The sequence below is a fragment of the Lacerta agilis genome, chromosome 1, assembly GCF_009819535.1.
Source record: "Lacerta agilis isolate rLacAgi1 chromosome 1, rLacAgi1.pri, whole genome shotgun sequence".
In the NCBI taxonomy this organism is placed as follows: domain Eukaryota; kingdom Metazoa; phylum Chordata; class Lepidosauria; order Squamata; family Lacertidae; genus Lacerta; species Lacerta agilis.
This window is the reverse complement of record NC_046312.1, coordinates 45,336,378-45,357,374: the sequence shown is the minus strand read 5'-3', so window position 1 is coordinate 45,357,374 and position 20,997 is coordinate 45,336,378. Positions and strand designations below refer to the sequence as shown.

Here is a 20,997-nt window from a genome sequence, read left to right as displayed (position 1 = left end):
TAGCTGGATTGATTAACTATCTGCCTTTTGAATGGAAGAACCTATATAGCCCACACACTTGTCATAAGTTGAAGCAATACAGATAGGTCTAGTTTCATTGCAGGATGGTTTTAATATATTATTAATAGATGGTTTCCATTTATATACCACTCTTTGCTCAAAATTACAAGCTGATAATAAATAAAAGTGTAAAATACCCAATAGTCATGAGCAAGCAGGAGCAAGGTTGCACTCCCCTTTTCCTGCTCTCTACATAAGTCATTCATCACAGTGACCAAGGCCAACTCAGTTCTGTGGCCAGGTCTGAGCCCAGATTGGAATGGAGCTAAATAATCTTTATCCTTGCAGCTGTCCTACCATGGCCCTCTCCATCAACTTTGCCCAAAGTGGGTATTTGCAACTGGTCTAAAGGATCCGGATCTTGTTTCTTTAGGAGTAGTTGCACCACTGCCTCTTTCAGTGCAACAGGGACCATCCCCTCATGCAGTGAAGTGTTAACCTCATTCTGGACCTAACCAGTCAGCCCCGCTCCTGCTAGATTTAATAATCTAGGGGGGTACAAAGCTCAAGGGGGCACATGGTTGCATGCAAAGTTTCAAAGTTGCTGCTTTTAAAGGTTGACATTCTGACTGGCTCTCCCCTTGCTTGCTGTCTCAATAATCAACCCTTTTAAAAAAGCATTTAAAAATATTTTATGTATGGGTTCCACTGAAGTTTTGTTTAAAGTAAAGGGTTCCACCACTGCAAAAAGTTTGAGAACCTTTGTCTTGGGTCATAGCTCACTTGCTGCTGTTGACATTGATTGATTCCCATCTAACTTAAGTTCAGCTAATTTAGCCTGGGTCCAGCCCATTGTAAAATGGCTAAAAGGGATTAACTAATTTTTTAATGTGTTTGCTGTAGGTCTATATTAGTAAGAAAGAGGTTGTTTTTCCCAAGCAAGCTGTATTTAGTAATGGGTCCATTTTTTAAAATGCAGCTGTTTAAAGTACAGGCTTCAGGGGTAGTCTGGTGTTCCAAATTTGGATGCAAAACACTGCAAACTCAAATCATTGAACTCTACTGCACAGTTGCTAGAGTTCTGAATTTCTATAGGAGCCACAGTCTGATTTGAAAGAGGAAAAATAGCTTTGTTTTTCTTGAGTCATCTCTCTAGCTTATTCTGAATAACTGCATGGTATCTAATTGTACTGGTGATGCAGATGATAAGCTTCCAGTCTGTACTGAAGGTTTGTATGAGTGGTTTAAAAAAAGGATAGAGAAGGGTGTTATAGTTAGTAGTAACAAGAGAGCCTGTGAAGCCAATCTCAAAAATTTATGGGCCCTTAGCATACTTTAAGGGCCCCCAAGGAATGTTGGTAATGAACTGCAAACTGATTGGCTCTGTGTGCCATCAATCAACCCAACAAGTTAAAAAGCTTGTAAAGAGGCTAAATGCACTTGCCAGGACTGCAGTAAAGCTCACAGTTTCTGGCATAGTAGATGAAAGGAAAGGTGGTGGGTGGAAGAGAAGAGCTCATTACGCACACAAAGATGGACATTATTGGGTGGTGGGACAGCAGATACAGCATTATAAACTGGGATAGAAAAGCTAGGAACTAAATGGCTCCTGGGATCTGTGTTGTGGGTAATGTCTAGTCGCCATTTAGTCAGCAACACTTTTTATTTATTATTTTGATGAGTATGAACTCGTATGCAATTCACATAAGTGACTCATTGTTAATATCATGTTGTTGTTTTTTTAAAAAAATTGTTAATACATTTTTAATTTGGTGTTTACAATAAAAATATTGGTACCATACTTCAATTTTCAAAACACGCTACTCTTTATTGTAAACTCCTTAACATACTGTCTGTCCTTACCATATACTTCGAGGCTTCAAAGCACATGTTGTTGTTGTTTAGTCGTTTAGTCGTGTCCGACTCTTTGTGACCCCATGGACCAGAGCACGCCAGGCACTCCTGTCTTCAAAGCATATACATTTCAGCAATTCTTGAGTGTCAGCCAGGTGCAAAAAATGACACCCAGACCTTTTGAGGTGCTCACAAATGGGGAATCTTTAGGTACGAAATGTGCCTGGAGCCATGCTAATTTTGAACCCTGAGCAGATATGCTTCTCCCTTTGGAAGACCTTCCTTCTCCCCAAAGGACAAGAACTCAGAATTCTTGTTGTTACTCCCTAAAGAGTGGACTAGTTTGGAATATACATTGTCACATGAAAATGGTGGCTTTATTTCTTCATTTTAGCAAATGGGGAAAATCTTCGATGTTTCAAATTCTGCCCAAGTTTGGTAACACTTTCTGCTCTGAACTGTTCTCTTGACCTCTTAAAGAATTTGCAACTGTGGAAAGAGTTGCTTCCTGGATGGGTCTGCCAGTCAATCCCATACTTGTTTGCCAAAGGTGGAGCCAACAGAATGAGTCTGCCTTTATAGAGAAAAGTATTTTTAGATACCACAGTCTTGGTTCTGAGCAGCAGTTCTCATTTCTGAAAGCTACTTCGCATACTTTCAGACGTCATATGGTCAGTGTGAGTTGAGGAAAGAACTGTTTTTTTTAATAAAAAAAAAATCTAAATAAAAGATGGGGTTTGTGTTTGCTCTAAATGAGTTTAGGCAGGCTCTCAGTATTCTGTATCCGATACAGGCCATATGGCATTTCTAGTGAAACCAACAGATGTTTCTCTCACTGTGTCCTTTTCCTCGGTTGCTGCCTGATCTCTTCTTTTGTTCCCACATGTCCTGTCTGCAGAGGGCCGTCAGCAGTAACGCAGGCAGCAATTGTTGCTGTGTGTCAAGTTATTGGTGTGGATTTTATAATACAAAAATTCGTGGACAAAGGAGCTGCTCACCATGTTAGAAATAAAGCCTGTCTTTTCAAAGAGTTCAGTAACTGGATCCTGGCTTCTCGGTCATCATCTTTACTGAATATCCTCTCCTTTGTGTTGTGCCTGCTGCTGTTCAGAGCCAATTTAATATAAAGCTGAATTTGTTCAGTGGCTTGCATTTGTGGTGAGTGAGCCTACCCTCTATACAGCTTTTCACTGCTTGTGTGTGTGTGTGTGAGAGAGAGAGAGAGAGAGAGAGAAGAATCTATGTAAGAATAAATTGTGTGGGTTTTTTCTGCCAGTCCCATTGACTGACTTGTATGTACTGAAGACTGACTTGTATGTACTGAAGAGGTGCTGTTGGATTCCTGTTGTAAGTGTAGAAGAAAAAAGCTTGCCATACAATAGGCTGTTCTGAAGAAGTATTTGCAAATATCCATATATATGGAGCAACTTCTCCCACAACTAACAGGGAATAAATCATAGAGGCTGAGAGAGCCATTGTTCTCTGAAATGGGTTTCTTGAATAGCTGTTATGTTCTTAAGCTGATTATGTACTAACTGAAATTCATATAACATTTAAACTGCTGTGAACAAAGGGAACTCTAGACATCTTTAGATGCTTGCAAATTCACATACCATGTGTTGCATTTGGACGTACTGTATCAAATATTTGGTTTTAGTTTCTGTCATTTTCGCAGGGCAAAACAGTATCCTTCAATGTTGTCATCTGCCCCTATACTGTAATAGAGGCAGGCTGCAATTACTCCCCTGCATAGATTTTCACATGTAGAAAATTAACATTTTTACCAAAAATTAACATTTTTACAAAAAAATAGTGTGCTTCCTAGAATAAACACAACAGCAAATGGGGTAAAATGGCAATGTGGTGCTGAGCCCCAAAGACTGAGCACATGCTGGAAACTGAGACTTATAACATCTTGGGGAGCTTATATCCTTCTCCAAAACTTTCCCCACCCACAGGTAGTTAAAACAGAGTATTGATGGTTTTTTTGCTCTTGGATGCCAGTTTACTGAAACATCTATAATTTGCAGCATGATATTTTATTTAAATGGGTAGCTGTGTTGTGGACTTCCTTTGTTTCAATGCAACTACCAACTTCATTATTTTATTTATATGCACAGAGTTTCTGCTTCTTGGCTCACAGCTGCATTTGACCAATAAGAAGTAATTATGTAAAAAGTCTAGTAATTGTAGTATTGGGCACAATTCTGTGGGTACAAATAAATGAATATAAGGAGTAGTCATACAGGAAATTCAGAGAAAAAACAAAGTATCTTCATTCAATAAGCGTAGAATACTATGCTATAGGTCAGGGATCCCTTACCCTTTTTGGCCTGGGTGGTTCATTTGGAAAACTAAAACTGCTGTGGGCAGCACAAGATAATAAGTAAAACTGGTGATGCTGAGACCTCCAAAGAACAATAGGCAAACCACTTGCACACACCAAATCAAAAAAGCAGATACCATCACTCCCAAACCAGGCAATCTCCCACCAGCAAAACATCCCCCCAAAGTCAAAGAACATCAGTTTAAAAATTAATAAACGAAAGGCAGGTGCTCTTGGCAGGTGCTATGGAGGGTGTCTGAGGGTGCCATGGTCCCCGCATTTGCATCATTAAGAACCCCAGCTACAGATTGTGCACATAAATTAACAGAATGATACAGTCAGATGCACAGTTTGCATCTATTGTTATCTCAAGGACCATGGGGTTGGTTTGAATCAAAGGGTGTACATGCTCATAGTCCAGACTTCAGTTTCACATCAGATCACTTGATGAGAGGGAAATCAATGAGGAGGAATTCAGTGTCATGCTCTTCTGATTAGTTTATTTCAAGGATTAAAACTGATTATCCATGGCAAACAAAAGTTACTCTTTAAAACTGATACTTGTTGGTACACTGGTTCTCAGATTTTCACTACTTTATTCCTCTTTCTTGTTCCAGGGTCCCCTTTCCTTCCCAAGAAAAGCAATTTGTAAACTCAGGTTTTTTCTCTTAGACACAGAAAAATGATATTTTGGTCCCAATTCCACCTGTTCAGCAAATTAGTGAAAGTCAGTGCAAGGGCTTCCACTAGTGCCCCTGCCCCACGCCACCACCAAATCCACTCTGGATGGCCAGGAAAAACCCCAGAACAATGCACAGAAGGAGGATAAGGAAGCTCATTCTTTCTGGCAAGCAGGAACAAAAAAAGGGACAAAGCTACAATTATAATAGCTCCCCCAGAAAGGGTGTCAATTGAACACATTGTCATATATTTGATTGTTTTCCTGATGCTTGGAATGTATGAAAATAGGGTATTTCCTACCTTGCATGCTTTTGCTTGGACTCTTTTATTGGGGCCAGGAGGTTTCCTGATATTTTATAGAGAAGAACATTGGGTGTTTGAGTTAGTGGTGCAAACTACTCTCTCTGTGTTCTTTCCCATTCCTGTTAATAGCTAAACTCAGGTTTGTTTCAAGCTAGTTTTCTGCTGTGGTTTATAAGTATCTATGTGTTCATTCAGAAATCTTCCACCCACTGACATGGCAATTACATTTCCCACAGAATGTTGTCTGCAGGGGTTTCCTTTATAAAATCTGTATAATGTGATCCTTTTAAGCAGATGAAGGGCGGGGAATCCAGCATAAAATTGTTCAGTTTTCCTTTCAAATGTAGATTAGAGGTCTTGTTAAAGATGGGCTTTTACCTTTTGAACTTGGTCTCCTGCTGCTCTCCCCTTCCTCCCCTTTCATGGCATGTGCCCCTCTTGGCTTTAGAGTGACAAAAAACCCTTGGTGCACAAATGTTTGGCCAGAGCTTCATGTCTATTGAAACTGATTTGAGGCCTTACTAAAAAAGGGTGCTTCCTGGTAGGTGCTTAGATTTAGGGAAGCAGTCCTCTTTTGTAGATAAACTCTTGACTAATTCAAAATGCAATCTGTTTGAGAATTAGTGCAAGCAAACAAGCTATGCAGAAGTGAGAGTGAGCAGTAATTATGTGGAATCGAGTTGCTGAGCACTTTACAAGCTTCTAACACCTTGCTTTGAGAGACATGAAGAATGAAAGAGAAAAAAAACGAGTATCAGCCCTTTAGGTCAAAGGCAATTAAATACAGGCAATTAAATACAGCCTATCTTGTGACTTGTTGATCAAAGGTAGGCTTCCACCCTAGCTTTTGAAATCAGCCCAGGTAGAATTTGCCTTCAAGCTGCTGCTGAGATTTATGCAGCTGGTGGCTGAATATTTGACACTTGAAATTGTTCCCAGCAGCTTTTTCAAACCTAGACCTGCTTTGACTCTTCAGCAGAATTTTATTGCCTGTAGGTAGGAAGCGTGTGAGCCTTAAATTTAATTTGAAGAGCCCCTTTTCTTTCTCCCCTCCCTAAAAATACAGCCTGGGCAAACATTATCCAGCAAAGTAAAGGTCCTTTTGTAAACAATTTATCTCTGTATAGTTATGATGAGTGTGCATCTACAAGGGTTATTTACTGTCAAGAAACTGAGATATTGTACATTATTGAGTAAGAAGGAAAATTTGAGTAACAATAGCTGCTTAAGGAGGCATGCTCACATCCATTTGAGAGTAGAAAGCTTCAGTATTTTCAAACAAAGGAATGTGTTGATCTCTTGCTACTTCAAAAGGCAATGATGGAATGACTGGAGTGGTCTGTGGATTAATTCACAAAGGCAGCAGCTTCAAAGTAACTTTTCCTGGCTGCATAATAAGAGAGAACAATAACAAAAGCTTCGAATAGTGCCTGTCTTATGTGTATTGGTTTGATAGGAGGTAAATATTAAAATACTTAGAACCTGAAACTCCTGGGGCTAGGAAACATCTCTCCATAACCAACCAACCCTAGCTGCTTGGCTTTTGTTGCTTAGTGACCATTAGAAGATCAGGGTAAGGGTTGGGAATTGTCCACAGGAGGTGTAGACCTAGACATAGCATTAAAGTGTCATGTGCCTAGTCACTAGTGCTTCATAGGACTAGGAAATATATGGGCTTCTGTTCCATTGTTATAGTGTTTTGGGTGTGCAAAGGTTTTCACCATCCTTAAGCTATTCATCCTTCCAGCAGCCAATAGGAGTCACACTTGTCCCCACTTAATGGTTGATGAATGCTGGCTGAGTTGAGATGTTTAAGCAGACCCTTTTACATTGGTTCTCTTTCATTTTCTCATTTCCCCTGTAACTCCTTCCAGTGGTTTGAGAGGTACTGCCCTCTGTAGGAACGTATGAGAGGAGAGATACAGCTACAGTGGTACCTCAGTTTATGAACTTAATCTGTTCCGGAAGTCCGTTCTTAAACCGAAACTGTTCTTAAACCAAGGTGCGCTTTCCCTAATGAGGCCTCCTGCTGCCTGTGACTTTCCACCCTTTGGCTTCCATTCTTAAACCAAGGTAAAGTTCGCAAACCAGGACACTACTTCCGGTTTTGCGGAGTTTGTAAACCCGAATAGTTCGTAAACAGGGCTATTCTTAAACCGAGGTACCACTATATTTCATAGGCATTTCTTAAATTATCCACATAAATTAAAGAGTTAACAATTAAAAGCATAAGTTCTGAAACAACTGTGTTCTCAAAAAGCTTTGAACTTAACTTAAAACCACTGAAAATAAACCACAAAAAGACAGATGGAATTTCTACAGACTAGACTTTAAACCAGTATTTTTCCTATTGGCTTACAAAGGGATTTTAAAAAAAGACTTCCCCCCTGAGATTACAGGGTTTGTTTGTTTTTTTAAAAAACCCTGTTTGGGATGAGTTCTTTTTAAATTAATTTGACTTAGTTCACTCAATCCAAAGTTTGGTATTAATTTTATTAAAATATTTATTGAATGCCTTCCTGGACAAATAAGGGTTGCCAACCTTTTTAGCCCCAGGGACACATTTGCATTTTTGATCAAGTACCATGGACACCAACCTCTTAAATTCAGTTAACTTAAGAGTTTGAGTGCTGAGTGAAGCCTTTCTGACATGGAAGTGAATACTATAGCCCTTGCCCTTGGAATTCTTGTTTGCATTAGGTGATACAGTACCTAAATTGTAAATATCTGTGTACAGAATTCTCACAAATGTCTAAGATCTGGGAGGTTCTGCTTGACTGGAATCTTTGAGTTCGGCTTATGTGAGCTGCTGAGATGAATAAATGAGAAGTCAGTGGGAAAAAGAGCCCTTTTGGGAGGGAACTTCAAAAGGTGTAGGCATGCTATATTTTTTATTACAGTTATTTATACTGCCCCCCCCTTTCAGGATATAAATTCTGCCAATATGACTCTTAAGTAACTTTTCAGTTACATATTTCACCCCGTGAACTTGGGGTGGGGTTGAGAATCAAGTACTTCAGCTCCAGCCAATAACTCGGTTTAATTGGCAAATAGTGTTGATTTGAAGGCCATGATATCACTGGTACTGAATATCAAAGGTGTGTCTTCTCCCTCCTCCCACCCTGATGAATAAATAGCATAAGTTTAGTAGTTCCTGTATGCAAGTGCATATTCATTGAAGGGTTTCATAGAATCAGAGAATTGTAGAGTTGGAAGGGACCCCGAGAGTCATCTTGTCCAACCCCCTGCAATGCAGATATTTTGAAATCCAGTTCCAGGAAATTTTTGTACTGATTTGGGATTGAATGTTTGAGAGTTACAACAGCTGTAAACTGTATTTGAATACATTATTAACCCCCTGAAGCTACTTGCCAGAGGACAGGTGTTTGTTTATTCATTTGACTTCCGTTCTGAATATAGAAGGTGACATACACCATTGGCTTGAATCTAATAGGTCCACAGGTAGGAATGATGTCACTTCCCTGAATTTAAATAGCTACACTCTTTTGTAATTCAGAGGTCTGACATTTCTGCTCAGGAGCTTGTTTTTCTCACTGGCTTCCACTTATACGGCAGTTCCTTTCTGGTAGTGTATGTATTCTGACTATTTTTCTCCCTTGGGGGTTTGGTTTCTGTCTCCTTCCAGGTGGCTAATGAAGGATTTTGGTTTATTTATCGTAGCTGTCTAGTCTGACTGTCATTTCTGTGTGAGTGGTTCCTTTTAAAGACTGATGCCTCTGTCTAGTAAAACTGGTTTACCTGAGGTCTCTAGAGTGATATCTTCAGATGAGGCAGTTTGCCAGGTGACTTGTATCTTTAAAACAAAAACAAGTCACCCTCGCAACATATATCATCTGCCTTAACAATAGTCAAGAAAGGTGTCCCTTTTTAATAGACTCCTGGCATCTTTATATTTCCTGGATTTTTTCAAAAGGCTTCTTGAATTTTGTTTCATACACACACGCGCATGTGCCCATATGGAAGTCAATTTAGTCAGGAGTGTATTTATTTGGAGATGTCTAATATTCTTTTTCCAATTTAGATGTTTAGCTGACCTTCTCCCCCCCTTTTTTTGTAGGTAGAATTGACCTCTGCCAAGAAAACATTAAACGTTGGAGGGGGGAAATAATCAAAAGCAGTTGGCGTCTAAAAGATGTGCCATGGAATGGTATCAACAACGAGCACCACCACATCGCTGCTTACCTTGATCAGTCATGGGATATTTTTTCCATTGGCTCTCTTCAGTACCCTCACGGTGGAAGGACTGGACTCATGTAAGTAAAGCTCTCCCTACTTAACTTTGTTAGGTTTCTAGCTCTCTCTGCGATGGCTCAAAGCAAGTAACAATAAATGCATTAAAAAATGGCCTCTTGTCACTTAAAAATTCAGAAACAGAACAGAGAACAAAAATGGCTTTAAGGCAGCTTCCTTATCCTTTAAGGATCTTGGTAGGAGCTAGGTAGGGGGTTTTGCCTCCAGTGCATGCTTGTGAATGAAGTGGAGATTCTAATCTCACCGCATGAAGTATGGAACTGATAAAGAGAACTATTTTGGCTGGTTAGTGCAGATACAAGGGCGTAATCTTGTGAGAGTTACATTAGTTACGTCCTGTTGTCTAAATGACAGGTTACTGTATATATTAAAGGCAGCTTGTGGTTTTCTCCATTGTACTTTTTAGTTTAACTGTGAGTTAAAACCTAGAACCAACTTGTGTAGATAGAACCAATGGACTGCAGTTGTGTGGTGCAGTGGTTAGTGTGTCGGACTAGGACCTGGGGGATCCCACTCAGCATAACCAAAGCTCACTGGGTGACCTTAGGCCAGTCACTGCCTCTCAGCCTAACCTACCCCACAGGGTTCTTGCGGGGATTAATTGAGGATGGGGACAACCATGTAGACCACCTTGAGTCCTTGGAGAAAAATGGTGGGGAATAAAAATAATAAATAATAATTGTGGAGAGGTAATACCTGCCCTTCCCCCTGCCTTGGATAGCACTGTGCACTGAAACCCCTCTTTGGAGGAGCACACTTTATCATTGGTATAATCACACTGAGACACTGAGTATGGAAAATAAGCAAGTAAATTTTATTATAGGAAATACATGTTAGACAGGAAATATTCTATTTCTCGCCATGTCTAGGGGACAATTTCTTATATGTGAATTGCTAGCATTCAGTAAAGGTAATCACTGTTGTTGAGGACACTGGCTTGGTCTTTATTTTGAGTGCACCCCTTAATTCTAGCTCCCATTGAGAAGGGAACCCTGATAGGGTAAGTACATCCATGCAATATACAGTACTTGTAATAAAAACTTAGCAAAACATTAAGTATGGTTCTGGAGGGCAGAATAGAGGTTGGAACGGAGAGACTCACTAGCTGTTGTCCAGGTGTGGCTAATGGGCAATATTAGTCCCCCCCCCTTGGTGTGGATGGTCAGGTAGATTATGGCTGAATTTTATCTAATAAAACAGATTATAATAACTAGAGAATGGGGAAGGCCTGTTTTTAAAATGCAGAAAGTTGCCTGAAGCAGCTGTAGCTTGCCTCGGTTCAAAGGTTTGTGCCTTGTGTTAGAAATGGGCTGCTTGCCTCCTACAGTACATCACATTAATTCCTTTCTTTGGGGTTTAAATGGGTAAAGAGATTATATCATGCAAGCAGGTGGTTGGACCACAGTATTTAAAAGTATTTGTGGAAGTAAGGTTTTAGTTTAAGAGTATTCCTTGACACACTAGAGCAGGCAGAGGCAAACTCTGCCCTCCAGATGTTTTGGGACTACATCTCCCATCATCCCTGACCACTGGTCCTGTTAGCTAGGGATGATGGGAATTGTAGTCCCAAAACATCTGGAGGGCTGAGTTTGCCTATGCCTGCACTAGAGCCTTCTCCTTAAGGATGTTACTGTTTCCAAATATAGCTATTTTGTGTTAGTTGCAGGTTAGCTGATAGCTTCAGGGAGAGGTGGAAGATTGTAGACATGCAACAAAGTTCACTTGCAGCAGAGTTAGGTCTTTTGTGTGTACTGTAACCTAAAGTCCACTAAGGATTTGATATATTGATAAGTACTCGGCTCTGCTTTCAGTAGGCATGCCTACCTATTTTTTAGCAGTTTAGTCCTCTCCTTGCTTTCTGGGATTCCTTGCTATTTAAACATTTATACAAAAGAATGCAAAGGTCATAACACGAGTGCACTTGGTATTGGAAAAGGTAAAGTTCCTTAATTGCCTTCATTCCTAAAATTTGATACTGATGCAAAGTGATGTGGAAATGCTAAAAGTTTGACAGCAGGTGTCCCCCAGATGAAGCTGACACACATCAATTTATATTATTCCTACCCCACACTGAGTATGTTCCTCTGTGAGGGCTAAAGTCTCATAAAGCAGGCATGAATATTGTAAAAGAAGAATTTCCTCTAATTTTACCATCCATGGTAAAGCAGATGTAGCTCCTGAAGAGAGGGGGAAACTATATAATATGTGAGGAAATAGAAATCTATGTACTGCATAGGGTTAGTTGCCTATAGCACCAAATTCATTTTGAGATAGCCAAGTCACTTGATACTGTGAACAAGTGCACTGATACTGACTGATTTTTCTAAGAAATGAAGTAAGTATAATGGAACACACAATCTGAAGCATATGGAATATATATCTTGAATAACAATATTAACTTTAATTGTATATAACGGTCCTAAATGATGTGCAGCTAGGTTCAAAGCTTAGGATTTCAAATATTGCCAAAAGATCCCCATGGCCCATTTCCTGGCAGCAGTATCTAGCAAAAAATAAAGGTGACATGAGAATTTTTAATTTAATCTGCTTCTGGCTAACTCTATCACTTACTAGAATTTAAGAACTTATCAAGACCACTGTCCTGATAAGGGAAACTGATTTGTTTGAATATGATTTGGAAGATGAATAATAGTTCTTACTTTCTTAGTAGAACATTTAAGTGACTATGTGTCCTTTAAATGGGTAAGATAAAGGTAGAGGGTCAGGAGAGCCAGACAAATGTGTAAACAGATCTTGGAAGTGTAACTGAGCACTTCCTATGAGAACTTTTAACGTTGCACATTTTAGGGATGGTCACCACACCAAACCACTTTATAAATCACAACGTTTAACAAGTCTTTGGTTGTAGGTAAGATTTTCTGTATGCAAAAAGTCCTGGGTTCAGTCTTTAGTAATCTATAGTTTAAAAGAATCAGGTAGTGGTTTGTGTGAAAGACCTCTGCCTGGGTTTAGGATAGCTGCTGCCAGGCAAACTAGACAATACTTTGCTATATGCACAAGCAGCCTGACCTGGCATAAGGCAGTTTACTAATAATTTTAGGCCCTTGCTCTCACCCAGAAGATCTTTGCATGCATGAGTTCTGGTGCAGTTTCCAGCTCAGTTGTAAGGATTTCAGTATCAACCTGCTGTCGGGAGCAGCCCTGTTACACATCTTTGGTGCAGGCATGGAGGTTCCCCTGATGTAGCACCAGATGAGGCTGGTGGTTGTGCTCTAGCAGCTTTGAGTGCTCATCATGGTGTGGAAGGGGCCCTGCAGTGAGCTGACATCCATTCAGCAGAGAACACACTGGTTTAAACTGCTGATGCTGTAAAACCTTATTCCTGCTGAACTGTAGCAAGCAAATCACTGACTTTGTGCTTGTAATAGTATATTCATTCAGAATGCTGATCTGCTATCGTAACAGCAAGCATTGACATGTTCCAGTGTCTGCTGTTTAATTAATACAGGGTTGTTCAGAGAAAGGGCTGTGGGGAAAAGCTTTGGTAAGAACTTGAGGTATTTCTTCTCCACTCCTACTTCCCTGGTTTCTTGTTGGAAGCATTTTCCATTGTGTATGACCACTTTCTTTTCCATTGCTCTCTAGTGGGCTATTTCATGACACCACATTTAGGTTTATGTAGGACTTCTTTCTAGAAAAAGAGGTGTCGGAACTTGTTGAGCTTTTTTGGGAGGGAGCACCCAAACTTCAACTTTCACCACCCACCTCTGCCTCCACAATCGCCCTGCCACCCCCCGCCTCTGCAGTGCAACAAAGATATGCCGGAACTCAGTTCCTGTGAGTTCTGGCTGGGGAAAAAACCTTTTTCTTGAAGGCTTGTCCATGCATTCATGCTATAATGTATAGTACCTAGTAATTTTAAAACATGGGCAATGTTTGAGTTACTCAAAAGGCAAGCCACTGGATTTGCTATTGTTTCTGCATTAAAAAATGGATGCACATTTATATGCAAAAGGATTTCTAAACACTTAAATGGTTCAAAAGATCCCATGTCCCACAGACGAAACAGAATTGGAATGCAATCCTTCAGATTTTGTGTTTCTCCAAAACTTAGAATATAGTTCTCTGCTCAGAGAAAGCACCAAAATAAAATTTAAACACATGTTTTAAGAAAAAAAATGCATTTAGAAATGCACATATTTTGATAAAATAAATACTTAAAAATGAATTTTCATTCAGATATTTTTCACAGATTCATGCCAGAAACAGGATGGGGCAGAATTATTTAATTTACCAGATTTCTATACTGCTCAGTCAAATAATAAACTCCAAGTGGTTTGCATAAAAATGAACTATTTTACGAACACATATGAAATTGATACAGACTGGAAATGGACTTATCTGTCCATCCCTACGGAGCAGCTTATTTGATCCCAATATGTAATTATGACCTTGCATTTGCATTTCTGTCTGTTAGTTCATCCAGCTGAGGATTTGTGGATGCTTCCTTGGTTTAGAATTGCAGATGGCTGAAAGTTCTGATTGGTAAATTCTTCTCTTCCATTTTGGGAAAGAAAAAGCACAGTGTCTCAGCTGTCTTTTGGGAGACTGCATTGGTCATTTATGATGTTTTGTGTTTGAAGTCAATATTTTGTCAAGCTGTGACTTTCTTTTATTGACTTGAGCAAATAAAATAGATTCTTCCATATGGATTGTTGGAAGAAACAGCACTTTCCCAGATATGTCTGTGTAATATACATAATGAATACTTATAGATAGAGGAAAATTGGCTAATTTGTTTTTTCTGCACATTTGATTCTTTATAATCACACAGTTGATTCTTTATAAAATGGGATGACTTTTGTAGTGTCTTGAATTACCCACACAAAACATGCATTTTATAAAGATGTTCAGAACCAGCAAAGCTTGAAATATCCCCCAAACTCCCAACCCTATCTCATAAACATTAGCCATAAAAATATAATATTGGCCAGAGCCATGAAAGGTGCCTATGCATTGACAGTGAGAATGTACACACTTGTACAGGACTACAGACATATGTTTTAGTCAGTAGATACGAGTTCTGAGGAACATTGACAAAGGGAAACTAGCTTACTGATTGCAGGAGGAAAGCTTGTTGGTTGTTGGCATCCATCTGTCTCAGGAGACAATGGAGGAGTGCACCTTTAGGGATGAAGTCAAACCTCTGGGAGAGTTACAGGGCCTGCCATGGCTATAGAGACCGATATGGGAGAGGCATGTTTTGTTGCAACTGGGGCAGATGAAGGCATCTGGTTGCGCTGCTGTAGATGCACCATGGCATTTCTTCTCTCTGCACTCACCCCAGTGGTCATTCCTATTCTAGTCACTGCTATAGATAAACAACCTGTCTCCAGGCACTATGGTTTTCTTCAAGGGATTCCTACACAGCAGGGTTGATGTTCTCAGTCTTCATGTCTTGTTTGCAGACAAGTACACACAGTTTTCAGTTGAACTGAAGGTATAGGAGAGCACGAGGGAGAAGAATATGCCAAAGAGGGTTGGGGTGAGCACACAGCCCTGTTTCACACTGCTTTTAATAGGGAAGGTGTCCGAGCATGAGCTGTCATACTGGGTGGTGCTGAGCATGTTCTTGTGGAATTGCACAGTAATCTTGTGGAGCTTAGATGGGCACCCTGTCTTTTTGATCACTGTGTAGAGTCCTTTTTGGCAAAATACTAATATTAATATTACTACTACTACTAATAATAATAATAATAATGATGATGATGAATGACTTACCTCCAGGCAAAAGTGAATGGATTTTAAGGGTGAGCACAGCAAAGAAGAGACAAAACTTGGAGCAGCTCGAGAGCAATGTTGACATCATTAGTGTGGGATGGCATGGCATAGAATGGTATATTGTCATTCCTTCCAGGAGCTGAGAACAGTATTAGCTTTACAACAGCCCTGAGGAATGATGTGCGTGGGCTAGGCTGAGCAATTGGCATGTTCCAGGCAAGGGTGATCTTTGTAGGCGAGTGGGAATTCAAACTTGAAATTCCCACATCCATACATTCCTGGCTGGTAAACATTTCACATGGCAAGTCTCCCCATGGTTCATAACTATGCCTCCCTTGGAATGCTGTAATGTGTCAGAGGTAAATGAATTCCTGGAAATTCTTTGTATATTGAGGAATTATGGCCACACACACTGGCATGGGTCCATTGTGTGCCTGCATATCCGTATTTCCTTTTGGAAATATTACTGTACTCACCAATGGGCATAATATGGTGACGCTTGTCTGTCATTTAAGATTAGAATTGTCCCATTCTGGCATACACGTTATATATGAAGCTGGACAAGATGGTAATTCTAACACACTTTCACACAAATGCACTATTGAAATAATCCCAACAGGTTGGTTACCATGTCTGCTGGCAGTTTCTACTTAACACTTTACTTGAATGTTTTTTTATTCCCTCTTTACCTCCCCCCTCTTGCTGTGGCAGTTTGTGCAAGGTGAGCAAGTATTCCTATAATGTTGACTTGTGATAAAATGGTTTCTTTATATGAATCTTCAGCTTACTGCTTCTGCTTTTGGCAAGATTTCTTAAAAACAATCATCTCTGAATCCAGCCAGGGAACAAGCAGTGGAATGGAAACAATTTTTGAACACTGGAATATTCATTCACTGGATACAGTAGCTTGATCAGCAGTGTACGCTGCCAGTTAATGTGTTTTTTCACCTGTTTAAATGTTAGCCTAGTTTCCACTTGGCTGAAGGCTCAGCTTGAAGCTCTGTGTGTGGTCTGCTTAGAGACTCATTGAAATCCCTACAAATTGGAGGTGGGGAAGCAGCAACATATGAAGAGTTCTTGCTTGATGTCAATGTAAATATTATCTTCTGGTAGTCCTGGGTTGGTTGGTGACAGTTCTGCCTATTGCAGGTTGTTGGGTGGTCAGCTAAAATTCTAACTTGCCTTGTATGTAAATAATTTCGTCCATTTGAAAATGTGGTTCCTGTTTGTGTTTGGTCAGGGAAAAGGTTACAACCTGAAGCATGTCTTCTCTGAAATTTCTCTAACTTAAGAATTCATGGCTTTGGGATATGTAAAAAATAATAATCATATTCTTCTGTCCTACATTTTGAAGGAAGGACAATGTCAATGAGTACTTTCATGATGTTGCACACGCAGCTGCATCCTAAGCTCCATCTTGATTTGAGAGTAGACTTTTGAAGAACAATTCGTGATGTGGTTTGAGCTAAATTCTCATTTCAAATGTTGCCTCCACTGAATGTAAGGTAGCCTTCGGCAAGTTGTAAGCATGGCTGAGAATGAAGCTTCACACTGCAGACGGTTGGCACACTTATTCCTCATTTCACTGTTCCCCATTACTTGTTACCAAAACTTTATTTATCTGGACCACAGCTGTCAAATATTCCACAGAGGAGGGGAATAGCTGTTGAGAGTAGGAGGTTAGGTAGCTTACAAGAGACCCTGATTAAACCATCTGTAAAAGGGCACAGCCAAAATGGCTTGTCATCCAGGCTCTGCCGCTTGTCTTCTGGTGCTGTGTTTGTAATAATATTAGCATTTCAAAAGGGGAATTACCATAACCCCAGGTTCTAAGAGGTAGATGGTTTGCCTCCTAATTGAAAAGCTGCTTTGTAGCTATTGTACTTGTGATTGGCATGCATAGCAGATAATAAAAGTGAGACTTGGAGAGGCTTTAAAAGTGAAGGTTGCCACAAACCTTAACATTTCAAGGGTCTACAAATGGCACTACTTCTATCCTTTTTAACGTGTCCAAGGGATTTTAACAGTAGCTCATGTAACTACAGGAATGATCTGCTATAGAGGATCATTGGAGAGACTGAGAAAAACTAATCATGATCACAGTGTTCTAAAGAATATTAGGTGTGCTCTTCCTTTGTCTTTATTTTTTACTATTTGGATTATATTTATAATACACTGAAATAATGGATGTTTTCTATGTATTAAAAAAAAGATTCTAAAAACTTCACAATTAAGCCTTTTGCTTTTATGATAATACTTGGTACTGTCAAGAGCACCATTAAATAGAAGAAGAGTTTCCAATAACTATTTTAAAGGAGATTCGGGTAGCATAAGGTCACAACTTTTGAGGAGTTGGAGATGGCATTTATAAGTGGTCCATGTTTCACAAGTGTACAGTAAGGTTGTAGTACAATACAGCATGATCAACTCCTGCCCGGAAACCTATGTCCCCACTGTGGGAGGATGTGTGGATCCAGAATTGGCCTCCACAGTCACTGTTAAGACCATGTTCATGGAAGACCATGTTCATGGAAGACAATCTTACTTGGCTACGAGTGATCACCAAAGAAGAAGAAGGTCATAACTATTAAAATATACCAGTTCTTAAAAATTGGGCTTTCATTAAGAGTAACAAACTGTGCTCCCCTAGATTGGCTTGCATTTATCTTGCGTTCAGACAAATTCCAGATGTACATTTATGTTAAGATTTATTTGCATATTCCATGTTATCTAAAAACTTGATCAGATTGTTGGGTTTTTCCATTCAAAGACTACTAAGGATACTATAATAAACCCGAGACTGCTTTCAGTTTGGACTGACTTAAACCACCTTTCCAAAATATCTGAGCTCCAGTGCACAGCAGACCATAGCATTATTTCCAACACTTACAAAGAAACTTCTCCAGAGTCATACCAGTGAATCTGAGTCACTCTGTTGTGCTCTGGTTTTTTCAAATGGGTTGGTTTAATTGTGTATATCCTGTGCTCTGACACATGGAGGGTCAGAAAAGTAGGTTCTGAGAGGTGTGCAATTTGTAAGGCTAATGTACATATGTTGTACACATGTATGTACAAAGAATGGTAGAGCTTCTATTTCCTGTGATCTACATGATTCATGTAGGTTTGACTAAACTTTCATGTGGCATTGATTTTTTAGAAGCCTAAATGACTAGCACAGAGAACCACACATAGTCAAATGTACTTTTCATTTTAAAGCAATTTTCTATAGCTCTTGTGGATGTAGAGAGAGGATGAAATATGAACTGCATCTGTTTAATAAACCAAAGAGATTTAAACATGGTCAAATGAACTCTGAAAACCTAATGTTCAAGAATTTTTTCCATTGGAGAAGATGGATTACTATGGATGTTTATGGCTTGTCAGAGCAAACCAGGATCAATCAAGCCATGGCTTCTGATCTTGGCTTTTGTTCTCAAATGGTAGTTTTAAACAATTTACACTTTTTAGAGTTCAGTGTGTGCGAGGTGATCTACCAGGTTGTGTATACTGTTATATTGCAAGATGCAGCAATTTTGGCATGTTTCGTCATGTAATGGAAAAGGTTAAACTCTGGAGTTCATAGGAGTCATATCGGGACATGAACCTTGAAAACCTCTGTGTTTCTATTGTGCCAAGAGTCTATGGGGATCCCTTAATGAATAAATACGATCTAAAAATGCCCCTGTGGAATCCTGAGAATCTGAGCTATGATTTAAGTTAGAAAAGCATCCAGTTCTTATGCCTGCAAAGAGCAGCATAAAATAAAGTGTGAAGAAGTTCACTGAATCTTAAACAAGAATGCTCTGAGACAAATTTCTATTGATTGGGGAAACTATGATTTAATGTGATGGATCTGTGAGTTCAGCAGTGCTTTGCATCATAGGGAATCCACTCAAAGCTCTGTCAAGACTAAAACTTCAGTATAACCATTACTCATAAATGTCAGAAGTTACACAAAGGTTGTATAAACCTTCCATTTCTACAGTGTATCAGCATTGATCTGGTTTCGTAAAGTTCGTTTCTTGTGTCATCTTGAGAATTGGAACACAATATGCTTTGTCTTTTTGTTCAGTGGCTTAGCTCACTTTGGGGACAGGTTTCAGGGGGAAATCACAGATTTTGAGGAAGATATACTGATGTTAGTGTTGCATAAATTGGTAATATACCTTAAAATGATTTCGAAGTGGAAGGCGGTTGGGGGATTCTGTGCAGTCTGTTATTGGGGATGTACCTGCATCCAGCCATAGAGCATTTGGGAAATTTTTGAACCCCATCCCCAGGTTTGGTTGGCTTCCAACACGAGGGGCAAGAAGGTCGAACCAGTGCTATTTTATTCAGTTTCTTTCTGACTGGCATCTAGCGGGACCAGGAAGGGGCCTCTCTTTAAGAACTCTCTGAGGGGTTTTCCACCTGAGAACTTTCATATTTGTACTTTCACTCTATTTTGGTGAGTAGAGCACTTTTCGAGAATTGTTACGCTGTACTGTTGCAGCAAAACCCCTGAATATGACTGTCATAATCATGGCCTCATTTGTCTTCGTGGGGGTTGTTGAGACCTGCAAATGTTGCCCAAGGCTTACAGAGAAAGCTAGGGAACCTCAGGTGCAACAGTTCCCATCTATTAATGTGCAAATGTGCTTTGGAAGCTATTTGACATAATATTTCAGGGTGTGCACCCTTTATTCACTTCTCTGTCTGAGGGATCCCATGTCTATTGGGGTTCCACCTGTGACTCATCACTTCATTCTGTTCTTCCAGCTGTCTCCATGGAGAAATTCCGTATCTCCTCCAGCTTCTCCACTGAGCTTATTCTCCTTCTGCTACCTCATCGATTTATTAGATCACAACTTCATTGTAATCATCAACATTTAAATCTCTCACTTCTGAGTCTTCGGTTTCAGAGGTTGTGATATCCACTCCAACTTGCTTCATGACCCCTTCAGTAGCTCTAGTCGTTGTTTGCCTTATTAAGAGACCCATTAAAACATTTGGCTACCTATCACTTCTGGTTAGAGTTCTATTTTAGTGATGCTTATCTCGCCTTGTGGGTGATTGAAATTGAAGCCTTCATACTATCTGCTAGTGACTTTTCAGCTTGTGATTGACTTGGAACACTGAAGCTTTTAGGTGTCCTATTAGTGGACACAAATGTATTAATTGTGACAGAAGTACTTGGAGAGCCAGCAGACACTTAGTATACAGACTGCATACAATGTTGGTTTGTTGTTGTTGTTGTTGTTTCTGTTGAAGGAAAGCAGATAAATGATAAAAGGCCTTTGTTTGCTTGCTTCTGGAATGCTGTAATGAATTATACTAACCCTGGGAATGGATTTTCTTTTTTTTGCAATTTTCCCCTGTTACATTTGTTGCTGTTTTTGTTACGAATAAATTACAAATTAGAATATAGATTTGACATGTTTAGTGTCACAAGAATAAAGTACACCTTTTCCCCAGTGAAATGTCTGGAAAACTATGGGATATGTGTGTTTTTGAAGGTCTGTCAACATAAGCAAACACACTCTAAATCTGGTTCATAAGTAATGCTTTTGCTGGTGTGTAATATTTTTAAAGCCCAATTTTTTATTAACACAGAAACCAAATTAAGGCAGCTTATGGGATACAAATAGTTACTACATTCCATAATCATCAGCTAAGACTTGATAAACCATTATTTGACTCATTAAATTTCTCAAGTGTTCTTAGGAACATGGCCTACTGATGAGATGGTTTTAACTGCAAAGTTAGAGCACGCTACACGACATAGGGCAGGATTAACGAAATGAGTCCCATCAGCATGAACCCTCAAAATTGGCTTGCGG

General features: G+C 39.6%; 1 protein-coding gene across 3 annotated transcripts in view; it reads left to right on the top strand.

Moving 5' to 3' along the window:
- The window catches only part of SUSD6 (sushi domain containing 6), a 54,894-nt gene that overhangs the window by 22,242 nt on the left and 11,655 nt on the right, over positions 1-20,997 (top strand). The window contains exons 1-2 of one of the 3 annotated variants that reach the window (XM_033146855.1): positions 2,637-3,012; positions 9,243-9,438. In XM_033146855.1, coding sequence (XP_033002746.1) covers positions 9,318-9,438 — 121 coding nt within the window. In that variant the 5' untranslated portion in view covers positions 2,637-3,012; positions 9,243-9,317. Of the gene's footprint in view, positions 1-2,636; positions 3,013-9,239; positions 9,439-20,997 lie in introns of those variants that run through there. The other 2 variants (XM_033146839.1, XM_033146848.1) reach the window with 2 other exon arrangements.